Source organism: Ochlerotatus camptorhynchus, unplaced genomic scaffold (assembly GCF_037179485.1).
Source record: "Ochlerotatus camptorhynchus isolate MF236.1 unplaced genomic scaffold, CSIRO-AGI_Acam_v1.1 ptg000324l, whole genome shotgun sequence".
Taxonomy (NCBI): Eukaryota; Metazoa; Arthropoda; class Insecta; order Diptera; family Culicidae; genus Ochlerotatus; species Ochlerotatus camptorhynchus.
The window spans coordinates 1546881-1573406 of NW_027040812.1; the positions used below are offsets into that span (position 1 = coordinate 1546881).

At 38.2% G+C, this 26526-nt stretch overlaps 1 protein-coding gene across 8 annotated transcripts in view; it reads left to right on the forward strand.

The window, feature by feature from the left end:
- LOC135707999 (protein Fe65 homolog) overlaps positions 1 to 26526 on the forward strand; it is a 358036-nt gene that overhangs the window by 268696 nt on the left and 62814 nt on the right. For 4 of the 8 annotated variants that reach the window (XM_065229931.1, XM_065229933.1, XM_065229932.1 and 1 more), the window contains exon 4: positions 10242 to 10414. The exons of 1 other annotated variant lie outside the window; for it this stretch is intronic. In XM_065229931.1, coding sequence (XP_065086003.1) covers positions 10270 to 10414 — 145 coding nt within the window. In that variant the 5' untranslated portion in view covers positions 10242 to 10269. Of the gene's footprint in view, positions 1 to 10241; positions 10415 to 25072; positions 25598 to 26526 lie in introns of those variants that run through there. 3 more of the 8 variants (XM_065229928.1, XM_065229929.1, XM_065229927.1) reach the window with 2 other exon arrangements.

Consider the following 26526-nt stretch of genomic DNA (forward strand, 5'->3'; position numbering starts at 1 on the left):
ATCTAATTATTTCATAATTTAGAAAAACATTGTTTTAGCTGAAATGAGTCTTTGCAACCTTGGGTATAAGAGCTATTATGCTGACTGTATTCACCTTTATTCAGCAATATTGTTAAGCAATGCAATGGAATCTAATAATGGAGCTAGAAATCAATTATTAGGCGTATAATAAAGCATGTTATTAAATCAATTGAAAACAGTCGAATAAAGCGTCAATGTATGTGCAAATTACACTTATTCAGTATGTTATTAGATCGAACTTCTGGTGTTGAATCAGGAAGACAGTCGTCGTTCAGCATTGTAGACTGTTATAAAGCATTTATTCAAAATATATGCTTATTTGTGACTCTGAATTGTTTGTTGGATTCCTGGCAGTATCAATCAAATTAAAGAGTTCGACCTGAATTTCCCCACATTGTTGTTTTCACCGAATGATGTTCAGATAGTCTTGGATGCCCTCGATGTATCAAAAGGCCCCCGGGTAGATGGAATTCCTCCTGCTCTCCTAAAATTCTGTGCTCGCTAGTTTGATTCTCTGATTTCCTGTATCTTTAACCGTTCAATGAGTGAACGAACTCTCCCTAGTGCTTGGAAGATAGCTTTAATCGTGCCAATTCACAAAGCAGGAAATCAAAACTGTGTTGAGAACTACCGTGGGATATCGCTTCTCAGTTGTTTGAATTCGGAAATTTCGAATTATAAATGTGCTAATTAGTTGGCTATTTTCAACCAGCCCGTCCATTTCAGACAAGTGCTTCCAAAAAATTTGATATTACGTCCACGCATAATTCAGCATATTTGTACGCAGACATTTTTTTTGAATTTTAATCGTCTCTTGCCGATGATATGTGCTAACCTCTTAGTATCTTCTAACTGTCGCATATAACAAATAAAAATTGACTTCCAGTCGCTAACATAAAAATTAAAAAAATTTAACTATCGCGTAAAATCTCCCTTCGTTTAATGTTGAGCTATACTTGGCACAAACAGCGAATTCGTTAACAAGCTTGCATACAATATTGCTAATTTATGCGATATTGCGCTTAAATTTACACGTAATATCGCGTAAATTTATGCCAAACCTAGCGTTAATTTTATGTGTGCTATATCTCGCAGAAATTTACATGAATTTTTCGATCGGTGTGGTTCTGTGTCAAAATTTCAGCTAAACAAAACATAGTTGCAACATGCCAATGTTGGCTAGTTTGTATGAAAATCGGCCTATTGTGCTAATTTAAAGGGTACCACTGTACATATATGGTTCCGACATTAATATATCACTAGGAGCGCTTTTCTTGCACCCAGGAGCTACCAATCGATTTGATTACAAACTTTACACTGTCAGATAGGCATTGATGAGCTGAATAAGTTTTTCCGAAAACAATAACAATCTATATGGTTTCTGGCCCCAGGTATCATTAGGAGCAGTATTCGAAACATAATTCTCATGTCTCATTCATTGAGCCTCCCTGATAGAATTAACTTGCATGAGAATCTGGCAAACACATCTCACATTTGAGATTCACATGCAATTTCACGCACTCACACTCACATTGCCAAAAAATTACTCGACCATAATTCCAACTCAAAAAATCGCCCAAACGTCAATATATAGCATTCTTATGCCTGTTGTCCTAGGTCGCCATCCACTGATGCGAAAACAATAGTTATAACAACGAATAACGCCATAATATGAAGGAATTAATTTTGAATATTAAAACTCATCGTTGGTTTCTGCGCAGTTTAAATTTGCAAGGCAAAATGGGGTTCGCTTTGAGAATCGTTCGTTTTTGCTCCGCTGCGTGCTTTTATTTTATTTTATTTATCTCGGGCTGTCTTTCTGCTGGCGTGTTTGTTTTCAGTGCTCCATTTGAATAGTTTTGTGTCGCGGGGGGATAATTTGATTTGGAATGGTTTGTGCTGATGTTTCCCCCCTTGCTTAGGTGCCTGGTGTGCTCTCGCTTTCCTTTGTTGCCGGTGTGACTCGACCGCGCTGATCTATAATTAGGTTTATGCGTTGTGCATTGCCTTTGTGCACAGAGTGATTTGAAAAGGAAAAGTGATACCTATTTAGTTAGTGTGTGATTGGAATCGCTGGAGGAGGAGTTGTTTAAAAATGACTAGAGGAAAATATGCGTGGAAGCATTGGGAATGCGCTCCCTGATATATTGATTTGGTGAGTACGTTCCAGTTGAAGATTGTTCTTTTAAATTTCTCGATTACTTTTTCAATGGGACGTATCAGCTTTTGTAAACAATGTATTTGATCGCCAAATTGGCGTAACTGGTAGCTCGCACACGCTTACGAACACCACTAGCAGGTAGGGGAAATTTTTCCCTATCTGATTGTAGCATTAGCATGAGTGAGCGAGCTTCCAGTTACGCCAAATCGACGATCAAATGCATTGTTTACAAAAGCTAATACGTCCCTTTAAAAAAGTTATCGAGATTTCTTGATTTCATTTTCAAGGGGACGTTTCTTGCTTTTGTGGGCAGCGCGTTTGATGTGACTAGTGGCTTGCCCGCGCGTGCTGGCGCCCCTATCTGATGGTGGTGTTGGCACGCGTGGCTGAGATGCCGGTTGCGCCGAATTGGGGATCGGATGCATTGTTTGCGGGAGTGGATGCGTCTCTTTGGAGGAGATTTATTTTCATCGTTTCGCATTTGCCAGAGGGATGACCTCGATCGCGTGAGGCATGTCCCTCAACATGCAAGCTTGGCACTTGACCGATTAGTTTTTGATGTGTTATTAGGTGTGTCCTTAACTCGATCATAAGGGCGGTGGATGAAGACTGACGGCAGTCACGGCGGTTTGTTTGATGGTTTTGATGCAGTAGTTTGACATATAATCGGGGTGGTCCGTGGAAATATGAAGGAGAAAACCTAGGGGTAAGACAACTGTACTCAGAGTTAATTTATTTGCAGTGAGTAAATTTGAGTTACTCATATTTACTCAAAAACAAACAATGTAGCCTAATATTTTTCATCAAACAATCCCCGTCTGACAGAATGTTCTGATTTCAAGATTTAGTTTTCATTCATTAAAAGATCCAAGTTAGATAACTCTTGTCCAGGCCAGGGGATGTTTAGGTCTCTTTTGCTTTCTAGGATGGATGGCTAAAGTGTAATGTCTTTGAAGTTTTTGGTGATGAGGTGGTGTTAGTGTTTCCATATCCCAGCCAATTCCCGGGAATCGGAAAATATTTTCGGTAGTTATTTATTAAAACTTGAACTTCGTCAGGATTTTCCCCGGAAGGTTTTTCCGACAATTTCTGGAAGTTTCTTCCAACTTCCCCTTAAAGATTTCCACCTTTTCGCGCAAAATTTCGTCCATTGTTCAACGGAAGTTTCATCATCTTTTCATTCCCTCAGTAACAGATTACAATCAGAAGTCCTACCACTAGAAGTGGAAACTATTTCCCATTTCATCCGGACTTCCCACGGAAAACTTTTCTGAATTATTCTGAAAGTTTCATCCGGCTGCCTAAATTTGCATGGAAGTCTCTTCTTACTTCGCCCGGGAATTTCTCGCAGATTGTGTCAGAAGCGTCTACCGGTTTCGTTTGGAATATTCTTCGCCAGGAAGCTTTTCTGACTTCGCACTAAAGATTCGCCAAACTTTCTCCGGAAATTTCTATCAATTTTCCACAAAAGTTGTGTGGTCATTTTTAATATAAAATATGTTTAACATGGTTTTCGTACGAAAAAAAAACTGCTTCTCGGGAAGTCAAACTACTTTTCTGGGAATAGGGAAATGATAATTCCCGGGCAGGAAATACTAGATGGTGTGATCTCAAGACTAAGGAAGTAAGAATTTGGCCAAATGTTTTCAGAAGATTAATTTAGCTCATGAAAATTAATACTCAATCTCACAAAATCGGTCAAAAAGGTTTCATATTTTGTTGCACTACATGCCTGAAATGAGGAAACTCATCATTAATAATTATTATCAATAATTACGGTCTATCGTGATAAGCAACATTTTATTTACCAGTATTCATTAAGGAAAAGGGGTTTAATTTTCTGAGAATATTTAGCTGGAAAATGTCAGAGCTAGGGTCAACTCTCTCCAGAAGCGTTCGTTGTTTTCCCTGATAATCCTGGAAAAGACATCAATAGACACGAGTTGAAAAAGGTTGAACAGGAACAGGTTGAATTTTCATCGTCTGGTGTTGTTGTGTTGATCAATATTTAGCACAAAAGGAGCATTGTTGAATGCGGTCTTTTATTTAATCATCCCAGGTCAAAATAGGTTAATTCTGGCCAACTTCATAGTTGATTCTATTCTGAAACTTATATGAAGTTTGTCAATGAGCGATTGTCGAAGAGATGTAGGAACCACCACATACCATTTTTTTTTCATACTGGGATTGTCCAGAATATACCATTGGATTGATTGGATTATTTGGAATCCCCTCTGGACCCTCAATATTGAGTGAAATTCTTCCTGTGATTGTCCGGAATCCTCCCTGGGATAGTTCATATTCCTTCTTTGGATTTTCCGAAGTTACCTTTGACATTTTTGGGAAACCGAACTGGGATTGTCTGAAATTCCCCCTAGGCTTGTTCGGAATCTCTACTGAGACTGTCATAAATCCCCTTTGCGATTGACTGGAACTCTCCTAGAGATTGTACAAAATCCCCCTGTAATAGAACGTCATCGGCATGGCAGTAAAGCAAGACAGCTCTGACTGTTCCGTAAGGTCACCATAAAATCTTCCATCGATTTTGAGGGGGCAGCTTGTAGTTCCTTTCATACACGTGCAATTGTCCTTTCATTGCTGAAAGTTCTTCCCAGTAAAGCATTGCAAGCGCACCGTTTAAAATATTGTTGCTTTGCTTTGCTTGACAGTATCGGTTGCTATGTGTATTTTATGTTGAGCAACGCGAGTTACTCAGAGTTACTCAAAATTAACTCTGATTTTACTCATGATCAAAAGCTGTCTTGCCCCAAGGAGAAAACAGTCGTTTTAAAACGTAATAAAGTTCAGTCAACATAGCTTAAAAGGTGTGCAATATTTGTACGTTGGTAAAATCATCGTGTCAATCCTAGTTTACTTTGTGAAATGAGGGGCACGTAGCCCAAAAAAAAATGTGAAAGTTTTTTGGATTTTGATCCCGTTTTACATATGGCTCAAATCGAAACAATGAATAAAAGCGTAAAAAATAGAACTTAATGAAGGCACATGGGAAAAAATCCGATTACATTTTCATGAATAAAAAATCATGAAATGAAAAGAACTTGCCATCCCATGAAATCATAACAATGATTCAGGATTTCGTCATGGAAATTCATGATTTCATAATGCAGCGGAGCTATGATTTTATTCATGGTGTATTTTCATAACATGAAAATACGCTATGTTCATGAAATCATGAGTCATTTTTCTCATTTCGGAGATTGGATTTGTTCCTGTGCATAAGCACTTTTTGGTAGGTTTTATGCCTCCAGGTTTAAAAGATCATTGCTCGTAGAGGCTTATTCTTGTGTAAAGGGCACCGCCGTCGAGTTTGAGTTTGAATAAATCGCAGGTCCTATCATATTAAGGAGGCTTATAGTAATATTTCTTGATAATTGTGTGTTCTGTGAATCTTAACATCGTTATCAACAACACCTTAGAACCGGTTTTAATGGTTGCAATAACAACGCAATCGTAGCTTGTATGATGCGATATGAGTTAAATCTCATTCACATTCAAGATTCGTTAATCGCTTTACTTGTTAATGTGAATACATTGGAATAACAACAAATCGATCATTGGTGTGTTGTAATAAAAAGAGCTCGTTTGCCTAGTGACAAACGTTTTTGTTTACTGTGCAGAATATCATGGGTTCAATCCCAAGCTCCTTCGCGTTATATGATCGTTAGGCCATCAATTCAGCTTATCGTTTACCTAAACTAAACTTGTTGCAATCCCAACCCTCGTACCCAATATCCCAGTGATTCCTCGTGGAAGTGTAGAGGTGTTCTCGGCTTCCATCAAAGCGAGTGTCATGTCAACATATTCCTACCTATTCCTTTTTTGGTCTGTGTTTGGGTTTTAGATCACCAGTTTTTACACATTGAGGATGATTGCTAGTCCCAAGCATCGTCTATTGGTTCTCTGTGTAATTACAGCTGATCTGGCTATAACAGAGTAGCAAACCGTGGGCGGTAAATCATGCTCATGCTCATGCTCAGTTGAAATTTGCCAGACAAAAATCATTGGCGAATAAACTCACGCATGAGATTTGAGTTTTTTTCCGAACACTGAATAAGATAGCTTTTGTTGCACCACCTAGCGAGTTGATTCCAGACTATATTGTAACCAGTAATTGATGGTAAGCTCCCATCCAGAGTTATGTACTTTGACTACCGTATGCGTGATAATTTTTGCACCATCGTACAAATAAGGTTTCCGTTTCACCTGTGCATACAATGCCTTGGTTTTCTTTGCATGCACGTAACCTATAGCTCATACCGTAGTAGGCTGTATATAAAAGAAAATGATTTACTTAGTTAGACAGTTACTCCATGACGAAGTGGCAGCGTATTCGTGATTTGTCCCACGCGCAAATGTCGCAAAAAGACATTTCAATCGCCGTGGGAGTGTCCCGGTGGACCGTCAAAAGGGTTTTAGACCGAGAAAAGAAAGGACAACTATCCGTGGCCACAGGTCGTCCGAGGTCAGCTCGGGTTCCGAGGGTTATCGCTGCTATCAAAAGGAAGATTCGGGTGAATCCAGTGCGTTCAATAAGGAAAATGGCAAAGGAACACGGGATCAGTGACTTTACGGCACGGAAGCTTGTAAAGGAAGATTGCGGGGCGTTGTCGAGGTCACGGAAAAAAACTCACATGATTACCAACCGCATCCGGGGGCTACGAGTCAAACGATGCAAGAAAAATTTCCTTAAGCGAAAAAATTCAGTAATCCTGTTCACCTACAGAGCATGTTTACCGTCGATCCCGTATCAAATTCCAGAACCGACCGGTATATAAGTTCTCTTCCGGTAAAACAAGCGGCCGACGAGCATAATAAAATGTATCTGACTAAGCATCCTGCTAGCGTTATGGTGTTTGGATTGGTGGCTTCCGATGGTAAAAAAATTGACCCGGTGTTCATTCCAGAAGGCGCCAAGGTCAACACGGAGGTCTACATCGGGATTTTAAGTAAGTATGTTCTTCCGTGGATCAACAATTTGGGGCTCCGTGCCACACCTCGAACCGTACTCAGAAGTTGTTGCAGGAACATCTTCCGTTCTGGGCGAAGGATATGTGGCCGCCATCCAGCCCCGATCCTAATCCGCTGGATTACTCAATATGGCGCGTCATGAACGCCAAGGCCTGTTCTAAACACCACCCGAGTACAGCAAGCCTCAGATAAACATTGACCCGTACCTGGAGAGAAATGGATCCAGACTACATTATTAGAGCCTGCCGTGCATTCCGGAAGTGTGTGGAGGCCGTAATTGCAGCAAGTGGAAACTCGATCGATGATTAACATAGTTTAAGACTCTGAGAAACATCCCCTACCCTACCCGTGTCCCCTTGAGATCGTCAAGTCGACGATGACAGGGGCACATACCGTGGTAGAGGTAACAATAGCTGCAATTTCCAAACCTACGACTGGATGCCTTCCTTCAGGTTACTTTAGAAACTTTAAGCCTTTGGCTGGTTCGTCTCCTTCAGATAACAACTTGAGTGCGGTAAAATCGATAGAACTGTTTCAAACACATCGGCGGTACATGAGCGAGTCGGCGATCATCTATTTTTGACAGTGGTGGCGGGGGGGGGGGGGACTACCCCTCACCATCCCTCTCCAACGTGGGCGTTTGGTAAAGAGAGATGATCAAGCCGATTTGGACCTTCCTAAAAAGTTGTCTTTGCTCGCTTTCTCTCTCTATATACAATTTTCACACTGCCGCACTCTAACAGAACTATCAACTCTATACTTTCATCTCCTCATCTATAATATAAAAATTACCACTTTAGTCTTTTATATGGAATAAGCATATTCAACCATGTTTGCCAATTCTTATTTCGAAATGTTCCTTGAACATCTCTGAAGTTTATGGAATTTGTCATGGCAACCCTAAGTATGTATCTTCAGAATTGATAAAAAAAATACATAACATATTGAAAAACGTTCCATTAAAAACATCCAAATGATCCATAAAACATCGGAGAAAATCCTTAAAAAAGTGTGGATAATCCATAAAAAATATCAATATTATCAATATTTTATGTGAAATTTAGCAACACAATTGTAAAAATGTACCGCTAAATTTCTAAAGAATGACCTTTCTCCTTTGCGCTTTTCTCCTGCTGCAACATGTCTAGGGATTCCTCCAGGATGACCTCATTGGTACTTCCTTTTCCAGATTCGGATCCGGCATCACTCCTCGCATTATTATTTCTGCTAGGTGGTTTCTTTGGGACAAACTTCTTAGTTCCTTTCGGCACCTTCAGCATATTTGTGCTCTTCGAGCACGTCTACGGAACCTCGTTTACAGCTGTTGTCTTACCAGCATAACTATAATGGGTCCAGAAATCGCAGACATCACACTGGACCATATCATCTACGTGGTCATGGCCTTCACAAAGCATACAGTTTTAATCGCTGTTCTGTTCTTCACTCAACGGTGGTGTTGATCCCATTGACATTTTGAGGTTATATCCGATGTTGTTCTTCAAGAATGTTTGGATTAAGGAAAGTAACTTCCTCAGAGCAGTCTCGTTTTGGACAGGTTGAAGCTGAAATAGGTTTTATTATAAGCATTAATATTGGTTTAGATTTTATATTAGTTAATAAAACTTATTTCAGCTTCAAGATGTCCAAAACGAGACTGCTCTGAGGAAGTTGCTTTCATTATGTTATGGATCAATTGCAATATGTTTATGGGTAATTCGTACAATTTCAATGCTCATTCTTTAGAAATTTAGCGGTAAATTTTTACAATTGTGTTGCTAAATTTTTCATAAAAAATGGATCATATTGATATTTTTTATGGATCATTCACACTTTTTTAAGGATTTTCTCCGATGTTTTATGGATCATTTGGATGTTTTTATGGAACGTTTTGCAATATTTTATGGATCAAATTTTGGTTTTTATATTCAGAAGTATGTTTGCCATTTTTCATATTTGTAATGGTGCATTGCATATTTCTTTTTGAACATTGCAGTATTTTTAGGGATCACTTTAATACTTTTTATGGAACATTTTATCTCTTTGACTGATAATTTTTCTTGGTTTATGGAGAATATTTTAAATCTACGGGTGACATTTTTCTTCAGGTGGTGCTTACACGATATTGGCACAACTGCCTGTTTTTTTTTTAAGGGGAGATATTGAAAATTGATCGAACTTAATTTAAAAATGTGCAGAAGAACATATCCCTGATATTGAGCGAAATCCATTTCTCTCCTGCTAAAAGCATAATTTCCACAATTTTTTACGATCTGATATGATCCTGCGAAATTCGCACGGATTAAACAAAAAGTGATAAGTTTTCCGTTTTATCAACTTTCTTTTTCGGTAAATGTGTTGAACTTTCCATGCTGTAAAAGAAAGCAAGAAGAATGTTTTCTCATTTTGCTAAAATCTACAAGTTGCTGGTATGCCTGCCAGCAACAACACCACCCAGTAGCGATGGCATAAAAGTTTGATGAAAATGCTCATCGAAAAAATGTAGATAGATAATACATTATGTACGGATCGGTCTGCTTCAGTTGTGGTACAGGTAAGCTAAATGGAAGGTGTATCAGAAGATGCATCCAAGTTTCAACGCTGTTTATAGTGATTTCCATCCGGAGTACGGTGGCTTGAAAAGGTAAAAGTTTCAGCATTCTGTTTTTGCTGGCTCTGCTAAATGGATCTTGTTCGGTGAGATTCTTTTCACCATAGCTTTTCTGGCACTGGTGGGGAGCTTATGGTGACTTGATTACATCTATCGAAGAAATCTTTCTGATAGTAAACGCCCGAGTGGAAAACTTGTGGACGAGAAAATCTCATCACTTGCATCGCCATTGCCATTATGGTGTTTGAACCAATGTGAAGCTTTGACCCATTACAATTAATTGTATTATTAGACTTATACTTTTGTGTGTGGATTCGTTTCGATAAATTACTCCATTATGGTCGAAGTGAATACTTTTGAGAAGTGGTATGTTGCAACTCGAATAAGTTCAATTTGTGTATTATGTTCTACGTAGCCGAATGAAAACTCTATCTAACTTAATTTTCTATCTTTTCGTTTCAGGTAAGCGCCGTGACCCGCTCACTTTTGAATGTTGTCGGGTGAAATTTTGGTCCGATCTCCATTGAGCGTGGTGCTGCTACCGCCACCCTCATTAATTGAATTTTGTAGAATTATGGCAGCTATCGCCACGCTCGCCAATCAGCAAAATATCGATGATGACGACATTTTCCTAGGTAATTTTGATTGAAATGAATTTTTCCAATGATTTTATTATCAATGTCACAGTATCGTACTATTGTTTTGCTTCAGTTTCTCCATAAAAAAAATGTTCACCCCACCTTTTTAGTTTCTGTTCTGTTTGTTTTATACCATCACACAAGATATTTTACACAATCGTAGACAGACACACATCAGTCGCTTTTGTGTGATAACATTAAACTCAAGCAGGCAGCAGCATTATTGCTAAATTTATCCTTGTTTTTCTTGCTCATTTCCCAAGCTCTTGATCAAGTTGTGACAGTTTATTTTTTGGGTGTATCCGCTTTAGGTTTTTGCTTTTGGAATCACGAGAAAGCAGTTCCGTCATCACCGGTATCGTTTTAATTTCCTATAGATTCGTAGTCACCAGTAGCAAGTAGCGTTTAGAGTTACAGTTTTGCTTTTCATCATCTTGGTGTTTGCTGTTTGCTTCTATTTGCTGTATTGTTTGAATGCCTTTTATTTGGTGTCGTAATTATGTTGGCAAGAGGTAGTTAACGTTTATCATTTGATAATAATTTGAATGCACTTTCATATCCTTTCCTTGATTCACTAAAGTCTTCCGCTAGCTGTTGATTGTGGATTACCACTAGCTAGCTTCAATTACTTTAACCATAACATTTCTGCCAGATCATTTTCACATATTTTATTGCTTGGTACACAGTTTTCCCCCTGTTTCCCTCACCACCAAGAGCCGTCGGCCTGCAATCATGGCTTTATTCGGAGGGGAAAACACAAATTACACATGTCCCTTACTTCCGCAGATGGTCCCAATAGATAAAAGTGATAAAACTGGGCAACATTCTGTTACTCACATACATAAGATACACAAGAGAGGTGAAAACAGCATAGCATCGATTCACATGGAAACATTGCACTGTGGTCAAAAAAGGTATTTAAGTGGGATAAAAAATATTTATTCCGATTCCATTAATTTTAGGGATTTATTGTTTCGGTGTTCGGTGTTTATAATAAAATTGACCTTCTTTCTTTAAATATGACGATGAGGGGGATCTACATTTTAACTTAAATCAGGCATCAAACTTTTTCGGTTTAAGAAATATGTGGTTACATTTTCCAGCAATTTTTCAGCATTTCAAGTAACTTTGTTGAAGGCACAGTATTTCTTGCTCTTCATTTCACCATTTTTCTGCTCGTAAATAGAGTGCCCATAAAAAAATAGGTTTTTCTATTCTAACTTTTTTTTAAATTGTTGCGAAAAAGTGTTCTTGAGACGAGTTTTATGGAAAATTATTGTGCACATATTTGGTGAGCTAAGTATTTGAGAACACAACAAGTTGCAATATTCAGGCGAGTATGGGTTACATCAAATATATTATAATACAAATATTATCCACTCTTTCGCTTAGCTCGCGAACCAAATTTTTAACGATGAAAGCGCCTCTGTGGCTTCACGAGGGGTAAACCAAATGCAAATGTGTATAATATTTTAAATGTATGCATTTCATGATTTTTTTGCTTACAGCAGTGATACGTCAGACAAATTTTCATGTTATATACAAAACGTAATTAGGAAAATAATTTGACATTTATTTTTGTAATAAGTGCTATGTTCGTGGCCCTCAAATTGTCGAATGATTGTTGCTGACTTAACTTGAAAAACGCTAGGTGGTGCGTGAGGCAATATTTTCGGGTCACCAAAGCAATGTTTAAAAAGGGCATCATTGGATCATATTGTTAATATGATGTATTTAGTTACACGTAATTTTCAAATAATGGTTAGGTATTTTTTAAACCTAGGTTTAACTACCCCATTTATTGTCTATTAAGCACAATCCACACTAAGTCATTCTTAGTCTTGCGTAGTTTAGCACCAAACGGAATGGTATTATTACTGATGGCTTCCAAATTTATCTACCTTTTCGTACGTACCGTTAGAAGAGAAATAAATTGTTGAGATATTGTTATAAGTTTAACACTGCTTCTTGATGCCAAACTCGGCCTTTGAATTCTAAACTTGGCCTACGAATTCTAAACTCGACCTAGCGCATTTAAACGTCAGTGGATTTGCTTCGGCCTATCGGATGAAGATAAAGATTGATGCGGTCGGAGCGCTTCATTTGTTTTTAAGAATATTGGGTGCAAACATTGATATCACGCGTTCTTATTGATTTCGTTCGGTAGCATTTGAACTAAAGTATCGTACCAAACGCATAATTTATCTGTTAACGCCAAAATCATGGATTTATTTTGTGTTCTCTTCTTGATATTTACTCCATTAAAAAAAACTTGTTCTCGCAGCTTCAATCTAAACTATAAAATTAACTATCCAACTACTTACGATATTGACATTTCCAGATTGCATGTTTTTTTAGTTAAAATTATTTTTAACAATTTTTCTTATATAGTTCGTTTATTTATCGAGGCAACGTGCGTGATAATTTTCCCTATAACTCTTCTCCAGACCACTTTTTCGAAACATTTGAAACCATGAAGTTAGAATATAAAAATTGTGATTTTATAGGCACCCTAATTTAAAGCAGAAAAGTGAAACACAAATGAAGAGTTAGATAAATGGTGTCTTGAGCAATGTCGCTTGACATATTTTTGGCCACACCTTTGCAAGAAAATGTAACCACATAGGGTTAACTACCCCATTTCCAGCCTATTAAGCACAACCCGCTCTTAGTCTTTCTTAATCTAGCGCAGTTTAGCACCAAACGGAATGTTATTATCACTGATGGCTTCCAAATTAATTTACCTTTCCGTACGTACCGTAAGATTTGATAAAGAACAACCAATCGTTGAGATATTGTCAAAAGTCTAACACTGCTTCTTGACGCCAAACTGATTTTAAACTCGGCCTAACGCATTGAAACGCCATTGAAACGCCACTGAATTCACTTCGGCCTATCGGATGATGATAAAAATTGATTCGGTCGGAGCGCTTTTTTTTTGTTTTTGGGAATAATAGGTGCAAAGCTTCATATCACGCGTTCTCATTGACTTCGTTCGGTAGCTCATTAACTAAAGTATCGTACCAAACGTATAATTGACTTGTTAACTCTGAAATCATGGATTTACTTGATGTTTTATGCTCGATAGGCCCGAAATGGGCGATTATGCCGAAGTAGTTCTCTACCCTATAACTTAAAACAAAAAGTTAGATTCCTGATTGATGTTAAAATGACGACCACCCTAATCATAATTTTTTATAAAAAAAAAGCCTATTTAATATTATACAAATTCTACGGAGACACTACAGGCACCTACAATGAATTGAGAAGAAGTAAATATTTTTTGCCCGCTAAATTTCCGTTTCGGACCATAGTGCATTGTTTGCCGATGGCGGTCCGTAGGCCCGATTAAAGTGATTATTAGATTAGTCGAGGATTAGTTTTATGGTATTTTCGGGTTTTCCGGGTGGGTAGGGCATAAATAAGCGGGCAGCTGAGGCAAAGGTTAAGGGGCACTCTGGGTAGGTTAGGTTTATGACTTTTTAATTTATTTATTAGTGGTTGGTTAACGATGGTCTGTTGGTGGCTCTGACTTTTTTCTGCTTTAATTTGGTAAAGCTAATTTGGTAGTATATTCGTGCTTCCAGCAGAATGTTGTGGAGCTTTTTTCACGATTATCGAAGAATACTTCAGGAATGCTGAGGAGAATTCCTGGAGATCTTTTAGGATAATTCCAATATAATCCTGAAGATAATTTCAAGATAAGTCTGATCATTATCCCTAGGCAAGTCAATGGAAAACTCCATGGTTATTCTTAAGGATAAATTGGGGAATACTTACTTACATAGAGAATTTCAAACATACAGTCAGGAATCCTTATTGCCGGGCTATCCGCGAATAAGGATACCCACAGTTTATGGAATTTTCAATAATAGGGGCTGTGTTGGATTATCTCATTTGTTTCAATATATAGAGCTATACTGTCTTTGACAAAGCTTTTGTACTGGGATAGACCAACAAGCCTGTGTCATTGGATTCAGGTTGAAATGGGAACTACGCCGCTAGAGGCGCTTCAATTTTATGTTACTTATGACCGGTGCTATAATATATGGATCATAGGTCCATTATAGAATATTTCGTGATCCTGGCCATATAGAAAGTTACTGTCTCCAGCAAAGTTGTTCAAGTGACCAATTCCTTTCGGATGATGGCTATATTAGTTCAGAACTCTCTCACTACGCAGCGGTAGTGTGCATATGAGCTTGCTATATAAGCTGTATCTCAAAATCCTGGTCATATAGAAGGTTACTGTCTTCAGCAAAGTTGTTCAAGTGATTATGTCCTTTTGTATGGTGTTCATTTTGGTTCAGAACTATCTCACTACGCAGCGCTAGTGTGCATGTGAGCTTCCTATATAAACTGTATCTCGAGAACCTGGCCATATAGAACGTTGCTGTCTTCAGCAAAGTTGTTCAGGTGACCAAGTCCTTAAGAACTTTCTCACTACACGGCGCTAGTGTGCACATGAACTTCCATAATATGTTATGTCTGGAAAGCTTGTCCATATAAGATGTTGCTGAGCAATGTGAGGACACGAAACGGAATAGGGATGACATGTAGAGAGGCTGTAAATCGATTTCGGACGCTATTTTTAAATCCAAGATGGCGGTAATTGATTCAAGAAAAACTGTCAAATACCCTACAATATGGGTATTTTCGGAAAATGATTAAGGGTATTTTGGAGCTCAAAATCTTGCCTCGCATTAATTTTCCTGACTAATGCTTACCAAGCATGTTGCGTATAGTTTGTATAATGTGTATAACGTATCATTGAGCAAGATGGCAACGTTTCGACTTCCCTTAGCAAATTTTGGATTTTTGCTATCCGTTCAATGTAACCCAAGTAACCAAAAGTTCCGCATTCAACGATTAAAATCACTTCCAAGTTCCATAAAGTTCAAATTAAGTTCCGACCGAACCTTCAAGTTCCATAAAGTTCAAATAAAGTCCCGACAGAACTTTCAAGTTCCAGAAAGTTCAAATAAAATTCCGACAGAGCTTTCAAGTTCCATGAAGTTCAAATAAAGTTCTGACAGAACTTTCAAGCCACATTAAGCAATCCGCACAATTATGTATCTGTAACAAAATTTAATGTACGTAAATATGAAATGATCAGTGGCCCGAATAAATCATAATTCTTATATTTATGCAGTGCATCAACATTCTATAAAAAAAAATTAAAGTCTAATTTCCTGGATTCGAACCCATGTATTCGGCATGCGATCTACGATTGCTAACCACTGCGCCACAAGTGTGTTGGAATACCATGCGGGCAAACACCAATTTAAAATTCATCAAAGTGTTGTGTTTCGTATTCAAGTCAGTCAGCTGGCACTGAAAACTCCAACAGTAGGCGGGACAACAGCTCACTTTAATATATCTCAAATTTCGTAGCGGTTCGTGCTGGGGCTCTCACGCAGAAGAACTGGGTTTAATTCTTCAAACAGCTCCAATTCTACTACTAATGCTGATAAAATCAATTCACATTAATACCTGCCTTTAGAAATAACTTTCATAAAAGTGCGAACTAAATATAGAATTGATGTAGAGGACAAAAACCGTTTTTAATTTATTTTCTAAAAGTTCCATTCAAGTTCCGCCAAAGGCTGCTTAGAATGCTCTTCAATTATGGTACCGGAATTTTCAAGTTCTTATAACGACTTAAATGAGGCTGCTTAGAATTCTATAGACCACCTTCAACCAAGCTGCTTAAGCCATAAATAGCCTATTATTGGAACTTTTGGTTACTTGGGAACAGTCCAATGTTCAGAAGCTTTCGAACTTGGAGAGGTGGGGGTGGAATGAAAATATAATCCATATTCATTGTAGATGGGTCCAGTTCACTAATAATTACATCTGCTGTAGCCAGTTCATCTCTTATGATTTCGTTGATTTCACCGTGTTTCTTATACCCGGCGCCCCAAACTTTCCGTGAATTTGTTGAATTTTGGACATGATCTGCAAATCCTCGTTGGTGTCTTCATTGCATTGCGAATTCGCGAAATACGACGGAATAACTTCCTTCAAGCAATTTACCAACTTACTTTGTTTTATGTCCTTTAGAATCACATCCAAGCAGTCGAAAAAAAAATCTTGATGCGGAACTACTTTCGTGTATCCGCTAGTGAAAGGCTTTCATTCCCGGCTGTTTCCAGAATAAAACTGTAGCTTCTCATACTTACATACATAATTCAGCTTGAAATTTGTGATGATGCCTTGATCAAGGAGTTGAATCAAAGGCGTGATCTTTGGTGGCATGTATAGAAGCATTATGTTGGGATTGCTTATGGTGGGTGGATGCAACGGAGCGTTATCAAGGAGCAGCAAAGCCTTAAAACTAATGTTCTTGGCTGCGCAAAACTCCTCCAACTGTGGTGGTGAGTGTCTTGTTGCCACGATAATACCTAGGGAGATTTATTTCCTGTAAATTTCGCTTTAGAGAAAAACATGATTGAGAACCCTTGTTTGTCCTGTTTCAGTCTCGGCATAGTTTTCAGATGCTCTGAGACATAAGATCATTGAAGCGTTTTTTTTTCTAAAACAGTTTTGTTTCATCACAGTAGAACACTTGGTTAAGGCAATACTGAACACTTTCAATTTCTTTTTTTTTTACCAACGATCACTGTATTACCTTTCCGGAAATACCCATATTTAGAGTATTTGACACCTTTTGGCCTTTATTTCACTTTATTTACAATTTTGAGATGTTCAGTTGCGTTCAGTTTGTTGGTACAAATCATATTCATCGGTGTACATACACATTTTGACAACAAAATGCACAAATGTTGTAATTTAATCGGTTTTCTGAGGTGTGGCCAAAATAGGAACCTATGGCCAATACTGGTGTACTTCCCCATATACGATTTCCTAGGAGTCCGACATTCTTCTTCTTCTTCTTCGCATTTAAAGCTTATTGCATTTCGCATATTAGCTTATTGCGTGCTCTCAACTTAGTGTTCCAGATGCACATCCACAGTTATTAATTGAGAGATTTCGATGTAATTTCGATTTTTGTATTGGTATAATTGTGTGGCAAGTCCAATCATACTTCTATGCCCAGGGAAGTAGAGAAATTTTCCAACCCGAAAAATTCCTAGACCGAACCGGGAATCGAACCCAGCCACCTCCAGCATGGTCTTGCTTTGTAGCTGCGCCTTTACCGACTGCGCGAAGGGAGGCCCCACCGAATGTGTCCGACATTCTATTAGTTTTAAAAACAAGATGGACAGAAAAAGATCCGTCCTACAGCCATCGGTAATGCCAATGATATGAGTAATTCGTACCCCTCAAAGATTACTATGGTTGTGTTCCAATGGGGAATTTTCACTTAAATTTGACAGATGTAAACATTTCAAGTAAACCTACTATTCCAGCAGACTTATTTTTGACCGATCAGGAATCAATCTTGTTAGAAAACCTTCTCATAAATCGGACGATCAACAACAGAGGGATTTTTGAACACTAAAGTCTGGAACGCGCAAAAATTGGTCAACTTCAAATTAGTGTATTTCTGTTAAAAAATGCATAAAAAAAACCTGAAATGCTGCATTTGTTGAGTGTATATACAATGGTTGCTATGATGAGTTTTTACCGTTTGCTCTCCAGTTTTCAAAATGTCGTCCAAGCAAGAGGAGCAGCGTGTCAAAATTTTGCTCGCACAGCAAGAGAATCCGACGTTTTCACACGAAACTTATGTGAAGGTGGATTTCAAGCAGCTCCCGGGACAGGAGTTTTATACCGCATCAGGAAAAGGGAAGGTGCCTGAAATTTTCAAAACTATCGAAGTTCCGGAAAAAAATATCTCGTCTGGCAGGCCATATGCACGTGTGGTCTAAAAAGCGGCATTTTCATTACTACGGGAACCATCAATCAAGAGATCTACGTCCAGGAGTGCCTGGAAAAGCGGCTGCTACCATTCTCAAAGCAACATAATAGACCTGTGCTGTTCTGGCCGGACTTAGCGAGCAGCCTCTATGGGAAAAAGGCAATCGAGTGGTACGATCCAAACAACGTGGTTGTGGTAACCAAAGACCACACCCAAGTAACAATCTAAATGCTTGGAAGATTTATTCTTATTTTATCATTGTTTTATCATAGCATCCCTTCCAGCCTGTGGTTGTATTATGGTTTTGTGTGCTTGTCATAAAATCAGGCCGTCAAGTCGTCTATAAAACTGTTTTATGACTACTAAATTAAAACTCAGACTTCATAGTTTTAACGGTAGCTGTAAGGTGGTTCTGCATCACTACTTATAACTGAAGAATAAAACCAAAACAAAACATACAATTATGTTTTATGGTACACTTTTTATGACCGATATAAAACTTGAAGCAGTCTTAGACCTTCATTAAAGCTTCATTACAACTATCATCTTTATCAGAGGCCTAAGATTCACAGATAAGAAATATACTGCTACAACAAAAAATACTCTGAAATTTTTTGTCATTATAAAAAAAAACAAATCTATTCAGATATATGAAATGAAAACCCCTTCAGTGCTTCTGAACACGATGAAGATGAGACGATCGACAATATGAAACTCCTGGAGGAACTACAGTTATACGATCCCTACATAAGGCACAGTGCGGTGAAGGAGCTCTTAAAAATATTGAACAAGCGGCTTTCCGATACACTTCCGAAAGATCCACGAACCCTTCTTAAAGCAACGCCGACAGTTTCACTAAATCCGTTTGGAGATGGCCAGTATTGACATCACGGCTTTAAACCTTGTATTGAAAAAGCTTTTAGTGGATCCAATAAGCATTTCTTACATCTTGATTACAAGCGAAAATAGGAGGATCGCTTGGAATGTTGACTTTTTGACAGGTGGTCATGGTTTTTGTTTTGTTTTGATTCACTGTACCGAATAAAACCAGCAAGCTAGTTATAGAGCTTAAATATAACTTAACGCTCTCAATTTGGACTACGAAATGCTAAAATACAACCATTAGGTTTATGTTATGCTATAGAATTCCAATCTAGGAGAATATGTTATGTTGAGGTATTTTTAAGGAGTAGCAAGTTATAACGAAAAAAAATGTCGCCGTATGAACAAATTTCACACAGTATGAATAATTACGCTTTAATTGATAGGCAATAAAACATCTTTCATACATCTATGTATAATTAAATAATATGTGACTGGTTATTGCTCAACAGTAGTAACAGTTTTGTACTAAATAGATAATCTTTGAATGACTCTTTAATGCATGGTGCTAATGCAGACAAATTAAAAATATCCCTATATTTTAGTATTCATATGACGCACTAAATTTATGCTCCTATTTGGTATAATAATCACCATAAATATTGCACGGCATGCTGTGAAGCATACACAGATTGGTTTAAAATTATAATAAAGTCGTCTTATTTTCAATGTACAATAATATCAGCCATTATTACCAACTGACAAGGATCATGATTTCACATCAAACATCGAAAGAATAAAACCACAATAAAATATTTCTCAATATTAACTATCATCCAAAAACCCCAACTTAAAACCTTCAAAGTTGTCAAAATGTTTTGCGTATCATGTTTTATCAACTTCTTCAGGAGCGATTTATGCGGTTGTAATATAGTTTTATGGTAGTCATTAGAAGGCTGTTAAAACTTTCTGACCTGGAGGAGGTTTTATGTTTTCATTTTAAACAATCACGTCTAGAGTGTGATAAAACTGACATAAATCCTATGCTCCTAAAGTAGTTCGCATATCAAGTTTTAATGACTGCATTAAAACTGGGCCAATTGGCCATGACATGGCTGTATTGCGGTTCTCAGGAGATTGTTAAAGCAATGTGGTCGTCAGTGAAGGTTTTATAATTTGGTTATATCAACTGCTATCAAACTTAAATAAAACAAAATTTGTTGCTTGGGCAATCCTTCCAACAGCCCAGAACTCCGCCCTATCGAACGGTATTGGGTCTTGGTTAAACGGAATCTAAAAAAAAATTATAAATCCATGAATAACGAGCAGCAGTAACTGGCGTTTGGCGGCGAATAAGATTGATGAGACCACTGTGCAAAATTTAATGGAAGGGGTTAAGCGGAAGGCAGGGCAGTTTGGATTTGGCAAACCAAAAGAATAAACGAACATTTTTTTCCTTTAAATATGGGTCATTCCAGCTCAAGTGGGTACACCACCTTTGGTCGATGTCACCGATTTGAGCCAAACTTGGCCAAAATGCTTATTTTGGAATTCTGAACAAACGCCTCTTTTGATTTTGCTCTAATGTGCCTAGATCCTTCTGGGCTACAACCCTGGATTTTCAAGATTTTTAAAAATTTCAACTTTCAGAAGAGATTACTCCACAACCAAATAAGCTATTCGTGATCTTAGAACGTCAACTTGAAGGTTTTTAATGTAGATTCTTATATGTGTAAACACATTTTGTTTTTGTTATTGTAACTACAGTAAACAGACTGATTACCGGCAGGTATCCAAATTGTCAAAAAATGGCCTATTTTCACCATGCGTGGGATTTTTTGTTTCTTAATATTTTGGGCTCAAATTTTCACCACACTTTGGAAAACTCTTTTACTTTATGTGTTTCTAAGAGCAAATGATTTGGACAAAAAGTTTTTGAGATATGGCCAGATAAGTGAGAGGTAGTTTTGAGCTTTTCTGGTGAAAAATCAATGCTATTTAATATATTTTTATTTTTTCTTGAATCCTTCACGCTGATAGCACAATAATATTTATTTTTTATTTTTCACATGTTCTCGGCTGGATTTTCATTCTTTGAAATCATAACTACCTCATTTATTTACTTCTATCCATAATTTAATTGTGGTTCTAAAAGTGAAAAATACGTTCCTATGGGATACAGCCAAAACGTGAAGTACGATGAAATCCGATAGATTGTCAGGTATATAAAATTACAGTTGTGAATGACAGCTGCTACTTGGATAATACCCTTATTTGAGTAATTATTTTTTTTTTGTATTTATAGCATGCTATGGTCTGGGATGGAAAATCATTTACATTCATTTCGAGCATTCATTTACATTCATTTGCCTCTAACTTTTTTCATCAACAGAATACCGTAAAATGGTTTATGAAACTTTTGTAGCTTTTAATATTAACTACAACTTTTGTTAACAACTCACATCTGAATCTCTTAGGCATCTCTTATCACTCTGATTCATCATGCATAAGAGATACTGATTTTAGTTATTGACAAAAGATGTAGCTAATATAAAAGCCTACAAAAGCTTGAAACACTATTTTACGGAATTCTGTTTATGAAAAAAGTTAGAAACAAATGAATGTAAATGAATGTAAATGATTTTCCATCCTTGGCTATGGTCCATATAGACATATTTTAAACATATCTGTATTTACACCAAAAATTGTGTTTTTTTTTAAAGTATGCCATTCGATTTCCTATAGCTTGAAAAGGATAATGTGATTGGAATCAAGTCGATAGGTTGTATCGTTGTTGATAAATCGTTAAAAACGTACCGCGTAAATTGCAACTCAGCGGCACTAACCGTGTAAAAAAACGTGTTAAAAAAACCGCGTAAAAAAAGACTTCAGTGTACAATCTGGAGTAATATCTTCTGAAAGTTGAAATTTTTAAAAATCATGGAAATCCAGGGTTGTAGCCCAGAAGGATCTAGGCACATTAGAGCAAAATAAAAAAAAACGTTTGTTTAGAATTCCAAAATAAGCATTTTGGCCAAGTTTGGCTCAAATCGGTGACATCGACCACAGGTGGTGTACCCACTTGAGCTTCTTTCCTTTATTTAACGTCGGTCTCTGTTCCGCAATCTAGTGCCAATCACCGACGGACATCGATTGCCATTCATTGACGGCAATCGAATGTGCAGAAAGGCAGCTTCCACCCCTGCGTAGGATATCGCACCCATTCAACACACATGGGCCGGGACCAACGACTTTACTTCCCTTCCGAAGGAAGACGTGACCAGATATTTTTATGATTCAGAAAAATCCCACCGACCTCGGCTGGGATTGAACCCAGACCCATTGGGGTTTTAGAAAGCAGTCACGCTTACCACATCACCACCGGCGCCGGCTGACCCACTTGAGCTGGAATGACCCATATATGAATTGAACTACCAAAATAAAAATAAGAAGATTTTTACTATATGAATTTTGACTGAAAGAAACGATTTTTTGACGACCAATTTTTGCGCGTTCCAGTCTTTATAATTTATTTTCGAAGCCTAAAGCTTAAGTGAAAATTCACCAAATGGAACACAGCCTTAAAATCGGTAGGAAAAGTGAAAAATCGGTAGTTTTTAACCTTTTCTTCTGTGAATCGGTAGGCATTCCAAAAATCGCTAGGACTACAGATAAATCGGTAGGTCTGGCCACCTTTGCGAAAATATTCATGTTTGCTTATCAATGAATAGTTTGACAGTAGTTTTCCTGGAATTCAGTGTACAGATATAAAATTCTGTTTTTTTTTGCCCAGACCACCGTCCTTATCTCATTACCGTTATTGTCAATAGAATAACTACAAAACGTGCTACGGCTTTGATCAGTCAAATGTGTTAAATCCATCCTGCGATAAGTGCGCTTACTCTTTTATGTATAATACATGCACACATCAGAACGATGTTGAGTCACCCATAAAGTCACACCAGATAAGCACTTTTGGTACACATTCTAGCCATTCATAAGATTGCTACTGGCAAGAACTCACATTATTATGTTTATCAATATCGTAAAAAGTGCTTGAACTAGTAGAACGTGTGCCTCGGACTGATCCAAGCAAAATACTGTTCGTTATAGTCAGTCATCATAGCGTGGTTTTACCGGTCAGTTTGATGTGATCTAATCAAAACTTTGCGCGTCAAAAGTGAGATGGTTTCATCTGGTGTGCGACAAATTGGTAAAGACTCGGTTATCTAGGTGTGATTTTTTGCAGAAAAAACCTGATTCCATGTATTTCGTTACAAATTGTTTCCTTTGCCATGAAATCCATCGTAATCTGGTAAAGTTGAACTGTTTTTCTTTCGACAAGGAGTTTTAATCCGTTCTGAAGTCTTTGACTCTCGAAAGCATAGATTTTCCGCTTGGGAGTTACAAATCCGGATGAAACTCAATCTACAGAATCCAACAAAATATAGCTCTCGAATACCTGCAGTGCTCGGGAGAAGATTGATCCCCACACTCGTACATCGTAAAAACAGCCTAATTCAATCCGAAACAAGGTAATCGACCAAGAAAATAACCCAAAACCCCACCAGGCTTTTCCTTTACACCTCGAGCAGCCGCCGCAGATAGGGATGGTAAGTGGATACAACAACTCTTTCCCAATGTCTTAACCGTACCTCAACGAAGTGGGAAAATGCCGGAACGGATGGAAATTTCCGCTTTTTCCGCCTGTTGGGTGAGTAGTGGGTGTATTTCAATGGATTGAAGAGCCTTGGCGGGGTCCAAACCAGTCACGACGCCAACGGCGGCGATGACGACGACCGGTTGGCTTTGTGCAGGGGATGAGTATGGTGGAAAGTCAGAGGAAAATAATAAAGGTAGGCAGTCAGTACGTCTGGCGCCAACCGACAAGAACCATACACACGTTAGAATATTAATATTTGCTGTGTTTACCATCACACATACCGCGCTAACCGGTGAATCAGCAGGCCAAACAGTGAGTGTTCTGTATGTAATGGATGTAGAAATAACATTACGTGTATGACTTGCCTACCAGTTTGTGTGCACCGGCAATCGGTATATCATGAGGCTCGTATGCTTCGTATGTCTTTTTTTTTCGATAGTGGCATTTTTTAGGATCGGTTATTTAGCCATCAGATGGTGCTTTATTCGAGAATTTCATTAGTTGAAAAAATGCTCTTTTCCACTTCTAGGCCCTTCTTTTGCGAGCTTTTTGCTTGCTCTCAACTTAGTGTTCTAGATGCACTTCTACAGCTACTAATGGAGAGCTTCCTATGTGTGACAACTAGTAAGGTTTCCGCGTAAGGACCGATATCGAACCCACCACATCCGGCTCGGTAATACCATGCCTTTGCTGACTAGTCTATCTGTAACGCAAAAAAAGAAATTGTTCCGATATTTGTGAACAAACAATCACGATAAGCTGAACTACTATTTTTTCGAATTCATGACTTAGTTCCTGTAAACGTGATCGAGTAAATCGAATTTTCATGAATACAGATTACTTTGAAATTTAATATGTTTGTAACGTTAATTTTACTACGCGTGACGGTTATTTTCGGTTTACTGACTTTTCAGATGTTTGAAACTTAGTAAAAAATTGCTGACCACAGCAAAATAAGCTATGTGTGTACACGTGACCTGAGCGGTACCGGTGGTGTAGTGGTAAGCGTGATTACCTCTTACCCCAGCAGGCCTGGGTTCAATCCCAGTCGGTGCCGCTGGGATGTTCTTAGGCATACCATCTCTAAAGCCATTGGTCCCCGGTCCATGAGTGATTGGTCGATAGCTAGGGTCCAGATGTGGGAGCTGCCTCCCTGGCATCGGTAGCATTAGTAGTCAGTGCAGAAAACAAGATCGACGGAAAAAAAAATCGAAATTTTATGATTTTGTGGTGATGTTAATTTAGTATTTTAAGTGAACAAGGGCAGTGAATGAAAAATATCTCCTTAAAAGTGACTTGTGGCAAAATACAAAATACAAAATATAGAAGATGAAGATGCCCGCAGTACTGGCAAGGTAAACAGCTATCAAAAGTGAAACCAATAAAGAACCTGCACCAATCATGCAAGATTTATGTGACCTTCGTCAAAAACTGACCCTGCTGGTGTCGTACCAACGGAACATTGCCAACGTAATCGCATCCATCACCGGTGAGCTGATCGACTGTGCTATCCAGAACGAGATGGTCCTGCAGGAAAATCATCAACTTCGGAGGCGTAACAAACGGCTGAATGAAAAACTTGCTAAATTCGACCGGGCCCAGGAGGATTTGAGTCGTTCGCAGTTGTTTCTCCAACGATTTATGTCCATCAGTGAATTCAGTTTCGACACGGATATCAATGGCGAGTCTCAGTGGAGGAATGAGAGTCACTTTTGCCAACCCAGTCGGTTTCTACCGGAGGCAATCTACCACCAGTTTGCCGAAGTAGAGGGCCAAGAACACCTTTACGATACTGCTGCCTTCGATGAAAATGAAAATAGCTACGAGGCGCTGGAGAATATTGGGGAAAACTTTTATGAGGAGTTAAACAGTGAGTTAATATTGTGTTTGTTGAATGATTTTTTGCTTCGTGTTGTCTGCTGCTTTTGCCACTTCGGTGGAGGTGATGGGGCTTGTCTAATTAATTCCGGTTCTGCATAATGAGAAGAAAAGAGTTGATTTGGTGCTACAGCGTACCCCTGGCCAATCAGGGAATGGAGGTGTTCATCCGTGTGGCTGATCTCTTCGTTTTGGTAAATTTAGTAGGAGTTTAAAGTGTTTTTTCAAGGATAATCGAAGTTGATTTGTTTTTTTGCAGGGAAAATCCCTAACCCTAATTTTAAGTTTAAAGATGTTTATTAAACGGAATCAAATGGGGGGATCAGCCCCAATCTCTGAATGTGCGACGTTGCATATACCGTGTCTATTTTTATTGGCAACCGGTAGGTGTTAACATCGCAACATTAGGGGTAGATTTGTTAATTTAATCATCGCACTGCTCTGCAGAAAACGTGCAGCGATTGGTGGGAAAAAAGGAAGGCGTTGATGGCAGGGGAATAGCCGAACGTTGGTGGGGCTATAAAGATTCAATCTTTGGTGTGCGGATTTCTGTGGGAGGAATTCAATCTGGAGGAGCTGTTGAAACAACATGGTAATGGGCATTGATTTTTATATTTTATTGCATTCGTTTTGAGACTGAGCTTATGCTTATAAGAAGCATATTTAATTGCTACGGCTTCAAAGGGATTGAATATATTTTTTATAAGTGGAGTGAGTGAATCATTTCTTTCTACCTTCATTCGTGTGGCGAAAAAAAATCCAATGGTGTCCCAATGCGTCAGTACAAAATTGAAACCCAAAGGTTACTCTTACTCGTTATTAAATCAAACGGAAAATGGAAAGTCAAGTTAATTAAAAGTCATAATAAGTTGAATCATTTCATTTTTGTGTGCAAATCCGTTATAAAGAAAAAGATACACA